The following is a 12,753-nucleotide window of genomic DNA, read 5'->3' on the forward strand; positions in this document are numbered from 1 at the left end:
CTTCTTTTTAATAATATGTTACACAATTGGTTTCACTTTACAGGGACTTTTATTTGTTGGTAGTGAGTAGCGACACATAAATGCAGTTCATTTTAATTTTCAATAAAACTACAGGAGAGGAAAGTACCCACGTATCGATCCTCATACATTGATATCGACCAATATCAATATTCACGTTATCGACATTTGGATCGATCCACCCGCCACTGTAGTAAGTGAAAGCGTCTGCACAATCAGAGCTCATGAGCAGGCACGCACCGCCGCTCTGTGGCCGCTCAGCTCTCGTTCACCTCCGGCTTCCTCTACTGCTTGCTTCCCCATCTTCCCGCAACTCTCTATGGCGGCCAAAAACCGAAAGCAAACCGGTAAAAGCGACAAAAGCGAAAAGAGTCCCCCGGTCGCTTCTACTGGTGGCAAAAGCGGCGCCAAACGAGCCGCTGCTGGCAGCAGGGATGCCAAAGCCGCGAATGGGCTATCGGGCGTTCGGAACAAGCTGGGGCTAAGTCACACCTCGGCGGTCGGCCTGGGATTCACGCTTCTGCTCGGTAAGATGCGAGGCGCGCCGGGACGCTGAAAACTGTGATAAATATGCGGCTAACAAAGTTGTTATCTCCACCGTATATCAACATCCGGGCTAACGTTAGCTCACCTGTCTGTTAGCTCTGGACCGTTAGCCACCACTCATTGCTAATTCATTTGCAATTAGAATGTTTTTTTTTTTTCTTATAAAAAAATTCTAAATTGTATTTTTGTCTGCCCCCAGCTGCTTTGAGCGGATATCTCCACTGGTGAGTTGTAAAATAAATAAATAAATAAAAATGTGTGCATTAATGAGCAGTGTTATTAATTTAAATGCTTTTATTTGGTTTTCATTTTAAATCTTTGACTTCTCTCACCAATCTGACCTTTCCTGTCTAACGCTTATTATTATATTATTATTATTATTTTTATTATTATTATTATGCTCTACTTGCAGGTATCATCTCACACAACTATTTGAGAATGACAGACACTTCTCACACTTATCCAGCTTAGAAAAGGAAATGGCTTTCCGGACCGAGATGGTGATCATTTCCTTATTTATTATCGTGTTTGCGTAATTCATCATACTGAAAGCTTTTTTGGACACCAAGCATTTTCTTTCTTAGATGGAGTGACATTTCACTCTAATCCTTGCTTGAAAGTGGCTCTGAATCTTCCCCAGGCGGGTTATCAAGTTGTCTTTTAATCAATACATCGTTTTTTTTTTGTTAATTGCAGGGTTTGTATTATTCGTACTACAAGACCATCATCGACGCGCCGTCCTTCCTGCAGGGCCTGCACATGATCATGAACGACCGGCTGACCGAATACCCGCTCGTCATAAACACCCTCAAGAGGTTTAATCTTTACCCAGAGGTATTTTTTTGGCAGGACTTGTTTTTTCGCAACTGTTATATAAAATCTGCATCAGCCCAAAAAAAAATCCATACTGGTCGGGCCGACTGTGTGTGTTTGCGTGCTGCAGGTGGTTCTAGCTAGCTGGTACCGGGTTTACACGTCCGTCATGGGCTACTTTGGCGTTCCCACCAAGATGTGCTGGTCCATCAACAGAGGAGAAGGCCTCACGCCAGTGGACAGTTGCGAAGGTACTTGCAGTTGCCGTGGCGATCCTGTGCCCTCTGCAAATATCTTCTAACACACACAAACAACCTACTGAAAGAAGCAAAGTTATGACTGAAGTCCTTCAAAACTAAAAGGGCAAACAAATATTTGTTTTAGAAACGGCCCGCTTATTGATTAGTCAACGTTTACATAAAGGTGATGCAACCAAGAGTTGATTTGAGGGTGGAGGAAAACAAGTCGGTTCTTGTTTTTAAAAAAATCTCTTAAGTAAGATGAACTGTGATGACATTCTAGGAACTGCTTTGAAATTCAAAATATGATTCAGGGTGTTCCCAAATATATTTTCAGGGTTGGGCGACCCGGCCTACTTCTACGTGACATGCGTGTTCTTGCTCAACGGGCTGATGATGAGCATGTTTTTCCTGTACGGCGCTTACCTCAGGTAATTATCCTAGTTTGGCTGGTTGGTTACAAAAAAAAAAAAAAGAAAGAAAAAAGAAACGATTAGAATGAGGGTTAATAAATGTCTTGTAATCAGGTCTGTTGTGTTTCCTTTCCAGCGGAAGCCGACTGGGCGGCGTCGTGACCACCGCGTGTTTCTTCTTCAATCACGGCGAGGTTGGTGCGAGGTGATTGAAATGTGACTCTGATTAAAAATCGGCTAATATTTCATCTTTTATGCGTCAGAGCACACGTGTGATGTGGACTCCTCCTCTGAGGGAAAGCTTTGCTTACCCCTTCCTGGTCCTGCAGATGATGCTACTCACATTCATCTTGAGGTAGAGAGGGTCATGTCACCCACTGAACACGGCTGATCAAATTCGGAATGCATCTAGTAATGCTCGTTAGTGCCACCCACAGGATCGGAGTGGAACAAACGTAGCTCTTATGGCGCCTGTGCAGTTGTGTCCAGTGGGTGTTTTATTTTTTTCCTCGCTGTTTTTATCACCCCCCACCACCAGAACCCGGAACCCGAGCAGGATGGCCCTGGCCGCTTTGGGAATCTCCACACTGTGCTTCATGCTGCCATGGCAGTTTGCCCAGTTTGTGCTGCTCACTCAGGTCAGGAGCAAAACAGAGAGAAAATTCAAAGGAACATCTACACGTGTTTTTAATAGAACTGAATAGATCAAATAAATGTTATTTTTTTGGGTTTGTTTTCTCCTTTCTCAGGTAGCTTCCCTGTTTGCGTCCTACATCTTGGGTTACCTCAGCGCGGCTAAGATGCAGTCGTTGTTGGTCACTCACATGGTATGCCAGGTCTTATTAAAATGTATTGGAAAGGTGTGGAAGGATTGTGCTCACTAGCGCCCTCTATCTTTTGTTTACTCAAACTGCAGGTCGCACTGGCCTTCTGCTTTGTGTTGATGTTTGGCAACGCCATGCTGCTCACATCCTTTTACGCCTCCTCGCTGGTCTCAATCTGGGTGAGTCGAGTCACGAGGATGATGTCGAAATTAATCTTCTTAAATAAATAATGATTTTCTTTCTCAGGCTGTCATTGCGCTGAGGGATCGCTTGACTCGGATCTTCAGAACCGGCTTGGTCTTCTGGGTAGGAAGGATTTATTTTTCTTATTATAGTAGACTCGTATTCTGGATGTAAGAAAAATCTTCTTCTGTCCACAGGTCATGCAAGCTTTATTTTGGGTGGGCTCCACCGTTCTACTCAAATTCCTACTGTCCACCATTCTCGGTGCTTCCGACGATGTGAGTTACGGCTCACTCACTTTCCCAAAAGTTACTGTGACCTACCTAGCGGAAATTCTCAATTATTTGTTGTGCCTTGACACACTTTTTTGCTCCCCAGGCTCACATCAGTGGCCTGATCAAGTCCAAATTTACCAGCTACAAGGATTTCCACACGCTCATGTACACATGCGCTGCAGAGTTTGACTTCATGGAGTGGGAGGTGGGACTGAAATCACCGCACGTGTTGTGTGCGAGTAACGTTTGTAACACTTATTTGTATCCTTCGCCAGACTCCCACCCGCTACCTGACAACGTTGCTGCTGCCCGTCAACTTGTTGGTGGTGGCTTTGATTGCCAAGACGGTAACTAGATTGTTTGTGATGTGCTAAAAAAACATAAACATAACTTTTTTTTCCCTTTTTCAGATTATGCAAGATGTCATCCGCTACCTGAAGGATGGAGGAAAAGCAAATATTGGTCATAAAGATGACTCGGTTGCGAGGTCAGATGATGTCACTGTGCACTTAGGAATTTCGAATCATGACATTATGCAACAAAAGTCAATAACACAAAATTACACATATTTCAGCTTCTTTTTTTCTGTTATAGGAGTGACGTTGTCACTAAAGGAGAGGTGAGAACTGTTCCTCCATATTTCCCGTACATATTCTGCACAAATTTAAATCATTATATTCAGAATCTAACCAAATCTGACAAAAGTCCGCTAGCTGAATGCTAACACATAATAGGAAACACCTTAGACTGGCTAACAAAACTAGCATCGGTATTGTGGTTGCCATGAACTTTTTACACAACTGATCTTTGAAGATAAGCATGCAGAAAGATTATTTAACAATTAAAAAAAAAGATTGATGATTGGTTGTGATGGTCTCCTGCAGATGGCGTACCACAGTCTGCAGCTTCTGGCCTTCAGCGTGCTGGCCGTCCTCATCATGCGGCTGAAGCTCTTCCTCACGCCGCACATGTGCATCGTGGCATCGCTGATCTGCTCCCGGCAGGTTGTAATCGCCACGACGTCTTCGCTCCGGTTGCCTCACTCATCCTCTTTTCCGTGTTCTCCTCAGTTACTGGGCTGGATCGCGGACAGGACCAAACAACAGGTCCTTGTGTTTGTCATGCTGGCCCTCATGTCGGTGAAGGGCGTGGCCAACCTGCAGGCCCAGTGGGGCATCATCGGGGAGTTCAGCAACATGCCTCAGGAGGAGCTGCTGGACTGGATACAGGACAACACCGTCCCTGGTGAGGCATCATTTCTAACCCTTCCTGGTTCCACCTCACTTTTTTTTTTCTCTGTCATGTGATGCAGATGCTGTGTTTGCGGGTGCAATGCCCACAATGGCCAGCGTGAAATTGTCCACGGGTCGGCCCATCGTGAACCACCCCCACTACGAAGACGCCGGTTTAAGGTCAGCGCGAGTCACATGACCACCATGATCAGACCGTGATGATCACATGGCTGTATGTCGTGTTCCTCAGGGAGAGAACCAAGTTGGTGTACTCCATGTATAGCCGCATGTCCGCAGAAACTGTCAAGAGCAACTTGAACAAGCTGGGAGTCGACTTTTTTGTTCTGGAAGATTCTTGGTGCACCAGGAGAACCAGGTAGGATACGTCATTGCAAAGTTGTTTGAATAAATGGAGTCCAATAAAATGTTATTTTTCGCCATTCCCTCAAGGCCCGGCTGCAGCATGCCGGAGATCTGGGATGTGGAAGACCCGGAGAACGTGGGTAAAATTCCTCTGTGCACTCACATGTCCAGAAACTCACGGCCACACTTCTCCACCGTCTTTGCCAATCATATCTACAAAGTTCTCAAAGTGCCCAAAGATGCCAGATAACAGCACTCAGTCATCTGCTTTTTGGACTTTACTCAAATCTCAAGTTTTTTTGGTGCAGCGGTGGAAGCAATATACGTTACAGGACTTTAATCGGATAACTTGTTTTTTTTTTAGCCTGTCGCACTGCCAAACTACCCGTAGCGGTTTATCACGCCCTAACAGTAGCAGTGTGTAGAAATAAGGTTGCAAAAAGCAGAAGTATTGGAATAACAAGTTCAAGAGGAAGCCTTTATGTGCCAAAGGGAGCCACTGCGTGAACAAAAAATATGTACAGAGCTTTTTTTCCTAGGAATGTTTTTAATCGTTTCTAATGTGTCATGGTTCCTCTCTCTGTCTATGCGTCTTGCACATGTTTTATAGATGTTTTGTATTAAAATAAAGGGTACAATTGATGTATTTTTTTCCCCCCACCCTTGATTGTATTCATAATTTTACACTCTTGCCGTAGATTGTAAATTCCAGGCGACTTGAGCGGACCTCAAGTTTCCATATTTTTTCCACCAGAAAAGTTATCCGTAAGTATCCAACATGTTTGTATGATCTCGCCGTACAATTATTTAATCACAATACCAGAGTTTATAGTTAAGCACTTTTATTTTATTGGTGATGCAAAGCTTTTCTGTGACAGGCACTTTTCCACCAAAACCAAGAAGTATTAGTATCATGAGAGAACTCAATATGTCCTCTCAAGAGGATGAGAGCAGATATACGCTCTATTCTCCAAAACGTCCTTGGCGATCTTCTTCAAGTTGGCGTCATTGTTCTCGGGAGAGTTCTTTTGCAACTGGGTCATCAAATAATTATTCTTGAAGTAAGCCTCAGCGCAGAAGGTGTTTGTAAGCAACACCTCGTGGTCATGATTCCGAAGACCCTGGCTGATGGAACGGCTACTTCTGGACAGGACGGCTGTCATGGCGTAGAGGTTAATAAGAACATCTGCTACTTTTTTCAAAATGAGCTGTTCATCCACGATTGTTTTTCCGTATCTGTACAACAGGCTCTCTACTGTTGATCCGAAAAGATAAACATTTTCTTCAAACTTTTGCGCACTTTCCGCTAAGCTGGGATGAATCACTCCGTTCTTCCCCGCAAGCACCCCTGCTGGTACGCTTCCATACGAGCTCCTCAATTTTTTCCCAACCATCCCCAAAGCCAGACCGATATTTCCTCTCTTCATCTCCTTGATTTTTCCCGTGAGGATTTTACCGGCGTATTGCATACCGGTAAGAGCGATGTACATTCTCAGAATTTCATTGGTACCTTCAAAAATGGGAAGGATACGACAATCCCTGAGGTAACGCTCGTATGGGTAGTTTTTTGTGTACCCTAGACCTCCGAGAACCTGAAGAGCTTCACTGACGCAAATCCAGCCTCCCTCTGAGCTGAACACCTTAACCACAGCGGCTTCCAAAGAACAATCAGGTAGCCCAGGTCTGTCCATCATTCCTGATGTCAGGTAGGCCATGCTCTCCATTACGAAGACATTTAAGGCCATGATTGCAAATTTCTCCTGGATCATACCAAACTCACTTAAGCGTTTGTTAAACTGCTTTCGTGTTGCGGCATATTCCGACGTCAATTCTATCATTTTTTTAATCATTCCAGCTGAAGAACTTCCCATGCTGAATCTTCCCGAGTTGAGTATATTCATGGCGATCTTGAATCCGTCCCCTAATTCTCCAATCACATTTTCCAGCGGTACTGGAACATTGTCAAATGACACTTCGCAAGTATTGGAGCCCCTGATACCAAGTTTGTCTTCAGGTTTTCCGCTCGTAATGCCTCCAAAAGCTCTCTCGACAATAAATGCAGAAATCTTGTCTTTTTTAGTGCCATCTACAAGCACCTCAGTCCGTGCAAACACAGTCATGATGTCAGCCATTCCGCCGTTTGAAATCCAAATCTTGGATCCATTGAGAAGGTAATTTTTTCCATCGTCTGACAATGTCGCCCGTGTCTGAATGGAAGCTGCATCGCTTCCACTTCCTGGTTCAGTCAAACAAAAAGCTGCAATGTGTTCCCCTGAGGCTAATTTAGGCAGATATTTCTTCTTCTGTGCATCATTCCCCGCTATAAGTATACCCTTCAATCCAATTGCTTGATGAGCAGCGAGTGTGACTGCAATAGAAGCATCCAATGATGTGATTTCTGCAAGTCGTGCATACATAGTATTGGACAATCCAAGACCTCCATATTCCTCAGGAATCTGGAGTCCAAACAGTCCAAGCTCTTTCAAGCCATTCAACGTTTCCGGGGGGATTCTTGCTTCTCGGTCAATCTTTGCAGAATCAACCTCCTCATTGAAGAATTTTTCTACAGGATCCACAAGCTGGTTAATCTCCTCCAATTCTTCTAGTCCAATTTCTGGAAAGGGAAATACTTCCGCCTGATTGACTTGGCCGAGGAACAAGTCTTTGGCATAGGCGAGGTTTCTTGTGTAAGTTTTAATTGACCTTTGCGGTGGGAAAGAGCAGACGTATTTCGGCTTTATACTGCGCAGAAGCTGCTTTCGGATGTGAAAACAGTTGGAGAGGACGAGCATTCTACTGATGGTCATCATTTTGGTGGGCGGACAGAAGCGCTGAAAACTGCTAATGGCGATGGCTGCAAAAACAAGGTCAGTGTATAGCACATACGTTCGTGGGCCCGTCTCATTTCTTTCAACGCTCTATATGCGTACTCCTCGCTAGTCTGTTGGCACTTCCTACCAGAAACGTAAGGGCACGTTTGGAAATGTTCTTGACGCACCTTGGTAGTGCACAAAACGGAGTGTCGGACCCCGCACATTGCTGTCCGCCATGACTTGTACACTTAGTAGGACGCACGAAGTATTTAAGATCATAGGGTGCAAGTGTACATCCAATGCAGAACTGGGACAGTGCCGAAACGTCATCGACTTGCGCCACGGTGTTGGACGCGTCATCAAACATGGCGGCACCGGTTGTTGATTTGGTCGTTTCCTGCCGAAAATGACATTAAAATTTAAATAAAATAGTAGTAAAGTAAAAATTCGGCCTTGCCATTTGATGCCGGCAATGAGTCCCGTATTACACATTTTGCGGCTACTGCACAGTGTATAGCGCATGCGCAGAGTATGACAACCATAAAACAAGGGTCGTGCGAGTTTTTGGACAGGACGCCAAAGTCCATAACGCAGACTTTCATTTTATCGGGGAGGGAAATACGTCGAATAACTTCCGCTTTTGTTTTAATTCCTTGTTCTGATAGTCAACAGTGACTGTAAATGAAGCCTGCGCTCCAGGACACGGTTCTGCAGGCATGCGGCGCTGCCTCGCTGCGTGTCGGCGCCAAGATCCAGACTCTGTGGAGCGGCTATGGCGAGATCGTCCGCTTGCATCTGGAGGGCTGCGAGCGGCCATCAGTGGTCGTTAAACACGTCAAGTTCCCTCCCAACGGGGGCGAACAAGCCACCGCCGCCCATCGCTCCCATATGAGGAAGGTGAGGTCTTACGAGGTGGAGACACATTGGTACCAGAACTACGCCACCAATTCCAAGTGCAGGATACCCGCCTGTTTCACCGTTAGTTCCCATGAAGATGAGATTCTCATTGTACTGGAAGACCTGGATGTGGCTGGTTATGACCAAAGAAGGTAGAAGTTTAATCACTTGTATTTTCCTCCCACAAATGTGCAGTATTATATCACCACATGCAGTATTCTGCTGCAAAATACACCTTTTGTTGTCCTCACAGAACCAACGTAAACGATCATGAGATGAAGGCATGTCTCAGCTGGTTAGCCCACTTCCACGCTCACTTCCTGGGCGTAGCTCCGCAGGGCCTGTGGCCAGTGGGCACCTACTGGCACCTGGAGACACGCCCGGATGAGCTTGAGGCCATGGATGATGCCAGGCTGAAGGCAGCGGCTGGCGCGGTGGATGAGGCGCTGAACAGCTGCCGCTTCCTTACCATCGTGCATGGCGATGCCAAGCTGGCCAACTTCTGCTTCTCCTCCGACGGACGGGATGTGGCGGCCGTGGACTTCCAGTATGTGGGCGGCGGCTGTGGGATGAAAGATGTGGCTTACTTCCTGGGCAGCTGTCTTAAAGAAAGGGAGTGTGAGAAGAAGGCGCCGGGCCTCCTGGATCATTACTTTTCTGAGTTAAAGTGTGCGTTGAGCAGCACCCAGCTGGACTTTGTGGCATTGGAGAAAGAGTGGAGGGAGATGTTTGCCTTCGCATGGACTGATTTCCAACGCTTCCTGCTGGGGTGGATGCCAGGACATTGGAAGATCGACCGCCACGACAAGAAGCTGATCGAAGAGGTCCTGAGCAAGCTCAAGCTTTGAATACAACAAAAGCTTCGGCTTGATCTTTTTTTTTATTGATACATGTCGCACGAAAAGATGATACAAAATAAAAATGCGAGTGCATGGCTGCAATGTCGTATTAAAAGAAAAAGTGTGATCCAGTTTGCATGCAACATTTTCGAATATTTTCTCAAATAAGGCTTTAAATTTCCTTATATCCATTTTTTAGAGGTAAAGATTTTGACAAACAATTATAGTAATAAATAGCACATAACTAGTATTTTTTCAATTGATTCCAGATATGTTCACCAAAGGTTGCTCTTTCGTAAAAAAAGGGGTATATTAAAAAAAATCCGCACTATTTTAATGTGCAAATGTCGCGCAGTTGTGACGTCACCAGGACGCAGATTTGTGACGACATATTGACTTCCGCAATGGCGTCATCGACATCAAGCACTGAGTAAACAACATAGAAGACGGTGGCACTTCTCTATAGAAGCATTTAAACAGGTAAATAAGGAGGTCCTGTCACCACGTAAAGTTTACTTTCTTATTTAAAGCGCGCTGTCAAAGCCCCCTTTCCCCCCCCGTAAGAAAGCGGGGGCGAGCTATTTTGCTAGCCAACAAGCTAAAGAGAGCTAGCTGTGATGTCAGCCGAGCTAATCACTTCTGAACGATATGGATGTCAATATTTGCCCGTCAGGTTATCGCCACCCAGTTACACACGTACGACAATTAAAATATATATAAATATAAAAAAAAACTTTGTGACGCCATAAAGTCAACAATATATGGACAATATCTAGAACATCTATGTAATAATAGGCGGCGTCAATATTTGTCTTCACATCAATATGTTTGGTCAGGAAATTAAACTCTTTAGTCATTGTACCACTAAATCCAAATCCTTACATTGTCCAGTGAGTGCATATGAATGGTTTGAAAGTCTACTTCTCACTTGATATCTCAAAAGGCAGAATAAAGCAGCACCACCAACAAATCATGCAGAAGGGCAAGCATCTCCCAGTGAGGTGTTAAAGGAAGCTTCCTCCTCAGGTGGTCGTCGAATCCCTCCTCCGACCTTTGTTCGCTCCACGATAATGAGTCATGGATCTCCGGCGTCGAGGTGACACCGTCAGTTCGAACCCCAAGAACCTGGCTGGCATCTCCCAATCGTAAGAGACTCCATATTTTATTCTTCACAAGCGTGCTTCTTTTTTCTGATGGTAATCATTAGCAGGTCTCATGGAGGAGCTCGATTGCTTTCGCAAGGTGGCCAGATGTTGGCACCCATGCAGATGCTGTGGTGGCAGCAGATGTACGCGCGGCATTACTACATGCAGTAGTGAGTATAAAATGTCTCACTCTAAAATTTGTTTGACCCCTGCTGGCCAATCTTAAAACGGTGGTCTTTCTCTTTGCAGTCAGGCAGCGGTGGCGGCATCTCAGCCTCCCAGCTTCGCCACTGCACAGCTGCCGCCTCCTCAGCCCAACGAAGCCGCGCAGCCCCCGCTGGCGCCCGTCCCGGCCGCCGACCCCCTGCCGGAGAACCTGCCGCTGCCTCCCGCGGCTGACGCCAACATCCAGATGAACGTACAAGGCGCGGGCGGCGGCGGGGGCATGCTAAACGAGGACCAGCTCAACGGGGACTGGCTAGACTGGCCTTTCGCGCTCTTCCGTGTCTGCATCCTGCTCAGCTTCGTCTACTTCAACTGCTCCTTCGGGCGCTTCATGGTGGTGGTGGGAGCTATGATGCTCGTCTACCTGTGAGTCACTAGTGGGTTTGTCTTTTGTAAATGTTGCCCAAAGCACAAGTTAGATGTTACTTTTTTGCTTTTAGGCACCAGGTGGGCTGGTTTCCCTTCAGGACGGTGGAACAGCGGCAGCAAAACCAGCAGCAGCAAGACCCACCAAACCTTCAGGATCCCGACCAAGCCCAAGCTCGGGAGGAAGCTGAAATGCAACAAGGCCTGCACGAATTGGTATGTTTTGATTTTCCATATCAACAGTTTCAAGCAGTCAATCAATTTTATAATACGTTTTAATTCAATCATATATTTGCGCTTTCTGTACTTTCAAGTTAGAGAAGCTAAAACTCTTGAGAATTACAAAATGGCCACACAGAAGCGGAAAAGCAAATACCACGCGACCTGAGGGTTAAACAGGATGTGTGTGCGTCTTCAGGAGCGGGTGATGGACGACGGCACGGAGGAAGCCCAGCAAGAGGAGCCCGGCTTGCTCACCGTGGCGTGGTCCTTTGTCAGAATCTTCTTCACCTCACTTATTCCCGAGGGGTGGCCCCAAAGACCACCTGCCTTACCCCCTGTGCTCCATCCTCGTTAGTCCTTAACTGACCTCAACTAGCCTGTAAACTAGTTCAACATTTCATAAGGCCTTAAGCACTATTTGAAAATGTATCACTCAAGCTGTGAATGGATTCCCTAAACCCATCTGTTTTAGTTTCTTTTATTGTAAGTCATGGCTTTATGTATTCTTTTTGAGGAATAAAAAGCTGTGTATAGATGATTTTCCTTCTTCTTGTAAGTCCTTTGCTGTCCTGCAGGTGGCAGCATTTGCAAATGTTAAAGGCAGAGAGCGCAGGAAGGACCTCAGCGCATCAACAGTCACAGAAGAGCAAATCAGAGATTGGCCAGTGAGTATTGATATTTGTATTTCAGTAATAGTATAAAATAGCAAAACAAATGTGAATGTATCTTAATTAGAAAATGTGTCTCATTCTGAAGTGCGGTAAAGTTAACAGGCTGTGTCCATGCTTTATTAAAAAATCAAAAATGTATTCACTTAACAGCAACCAATGGTCAAATATTCCATAGCAAGGCGACAATGGCTCAGTGGTCGTCGTTCGATCCCAAAAAAAAACCACAATCGAGTGTAAACTGTGTTGAGGGCCTTAACAGGTGGAAAATTTACAATGCAGTGAGGCTCCAGTCCACCAGGCGGCAGTAACGCATGTTAAAAAATGTGTGCCAGCTACCTTAAAAACCAAAATAGTCAAAATGTAAGTGTTTATATATACCAGCAAGAGACTTTACAAGAATAAATACATCCTCAATGTATATACATAAATGTGCAAGTGAGTGAACAGCAGCATTAAATGTCTTAATTGGACATGTTTCAATAAATAGTCTATAAATATAAAAAGCAGCAAGAATAGGCAGCGCCATTAAAGGACATGACGCGATGCACTTCGGACGGGTCCTCTGAAAGGTCCTAATGCAATCAGCATAGATTTTCGTGTAGCGGGCTCAATTAATTATGCATGACATGGGCTTGACGGATGTTTGATTGGGTTACGTCCCCGCCGCGA

At 45.4% G+C, this 12,753-nt stretch overlaps 4 protein-coding genes across 8 annotated transcripts; 3 read left to right on the forward strand and 1 right to left on the reverse strand.

Moving 5' to 3' along the window:
• Positions 1–217: 217 nt before the first annotated feature.
• On the forward strand, positions 218–5,548 carry dpy19l1l (dpy-19-like 1, like (H. sapiens)). Of its 2 annotated transcripts, none has more exons than XM_068651923.1 (22): positions 218–545; positions 764–788; positions 977–1,064; positions 1,261–1,398; positions 1,508–1,628; positions 1,954–2,047; positions 2,166–2,223; positions 2,293–2,384; positions 2,568–2,667; positions 2,779–2,856; positions 2,946–3,032; positions 3,100–3,159; positions 3,234–3,314; positions 3,415–3,516; positions 3,587–3,658; positions 3,722–3,779; positions 3,902–3,930; positions 4,196–4,315; positions 4,382–4,556; positions 4,624–4,723; positions 4,794–4,919; positions 4,994–5,548. In XM_068651923.1, exons 1-22 carry the CDS (start codon positions 338–340, stop codon positions 5,154–5,156), a joined length of 2,175 nt encoding a protein of 724 aa, XP_068508024.1. In that variant the 5' UTR covers positions 218–337; the 3' UTR covers positions 5,157–5,548. The 2 variants fall into 2 exon arrangements, with proteins under 2 accessions (XP_068508024.1, XP_049586596.1); XM_049730639.2 differs by having other exon boundaries at positions 219–545; positions 3,722–3,798; positions 3,906–3,930.
• On the reverse strand, positions 5,256–7,716 carry acad9 (acyl-CoA dehydrogenase family, member 9). Its single transcript, XM_049730640.2, has one exon. The coding sequence runs from the start codon at positions 7,714–7,716 to the stop codon at positions 5,830–5,832; it is 1,887 nt and encodes a 628-aa protein (XP_049586597.1). The 3' UTR covers positions 5,256–5,829.
• On the forward strand, positions 7,624–9,553 carry pkdc (protein kinase-like domain containing). Its single transcript, XM_049730641.1, has 3 exons — positions 7,624–7,773; positions 8,385–8,768; positions 8,870–9,553. The coding sequence occupies exons 2-3, from the start codon at positions 8,401–8,403 to the stop codon at positions 9,462–9,464; spliced, it is 963 nt and encodes a 320-aa protein (XP_049586598.1). The 5' UTR covers positions 7,624–7,773; positions 8,385–8,400; the 3' UTR covers positions 9,465–9,553.
• Positions 9,554–9,782: 229 nt separating this feature from the next.
• Positions 9,783–11,951, forward strand: herpud2 (HERPUD family member 2). Of its 4 annotated transcripts, none has more exons than XM_049730648.1 (6): positions 9,783–9,935; positions 10,399–10,600; positions 10,663–10,770; positions 10,850–11,191; positions 11,266–11,407; positions 11,610–11,951. In XM_049730648.1, the coding sequence occupies exons 2-6, from the start codon at positions 10,533–10,535 to the stop codon at positions 11,766–11,768; spliced, it is 819 nt and encodes a 272-aa protein (XP_049586605.1). In that variant the 5' UTR covers positions 9,783–9,935; positions 10,399–10,532; the 3' UTR covers positions 11,769–11,951. The 4 variants fall into 4 exon arrangements, with proteins under 4 accessions (XP_049586605.1, XP_049586607.1, XP_049586606.1 ...); XM_049730650.1 differs by having other exon boundaries at positions 10,666–10,770; XM_049730649.1 differs by having other exon boundaries at positions 9,807–9,935; positions 10,482–10,600.
• The last annotated feature ends 802 nt before the right edge of the window (positions 11,952–12,753 follow it).

The sequence above is a fragment of the Syngnathus scovelli genome, chromosome 9 (genome assembly GCF_024217435.2).
Source record: "Syngnathus scovelli strain Florida chromosome 9, RoL_Ssco_1.2, whole genome shotgun sequence".
Lineage (NCBI taxonomy): Eukaryota > Metazoa > Chordata > Actinopteri > Syngnathiformes > Syngnathidae > Syngnathus > Syngnathus scovelli.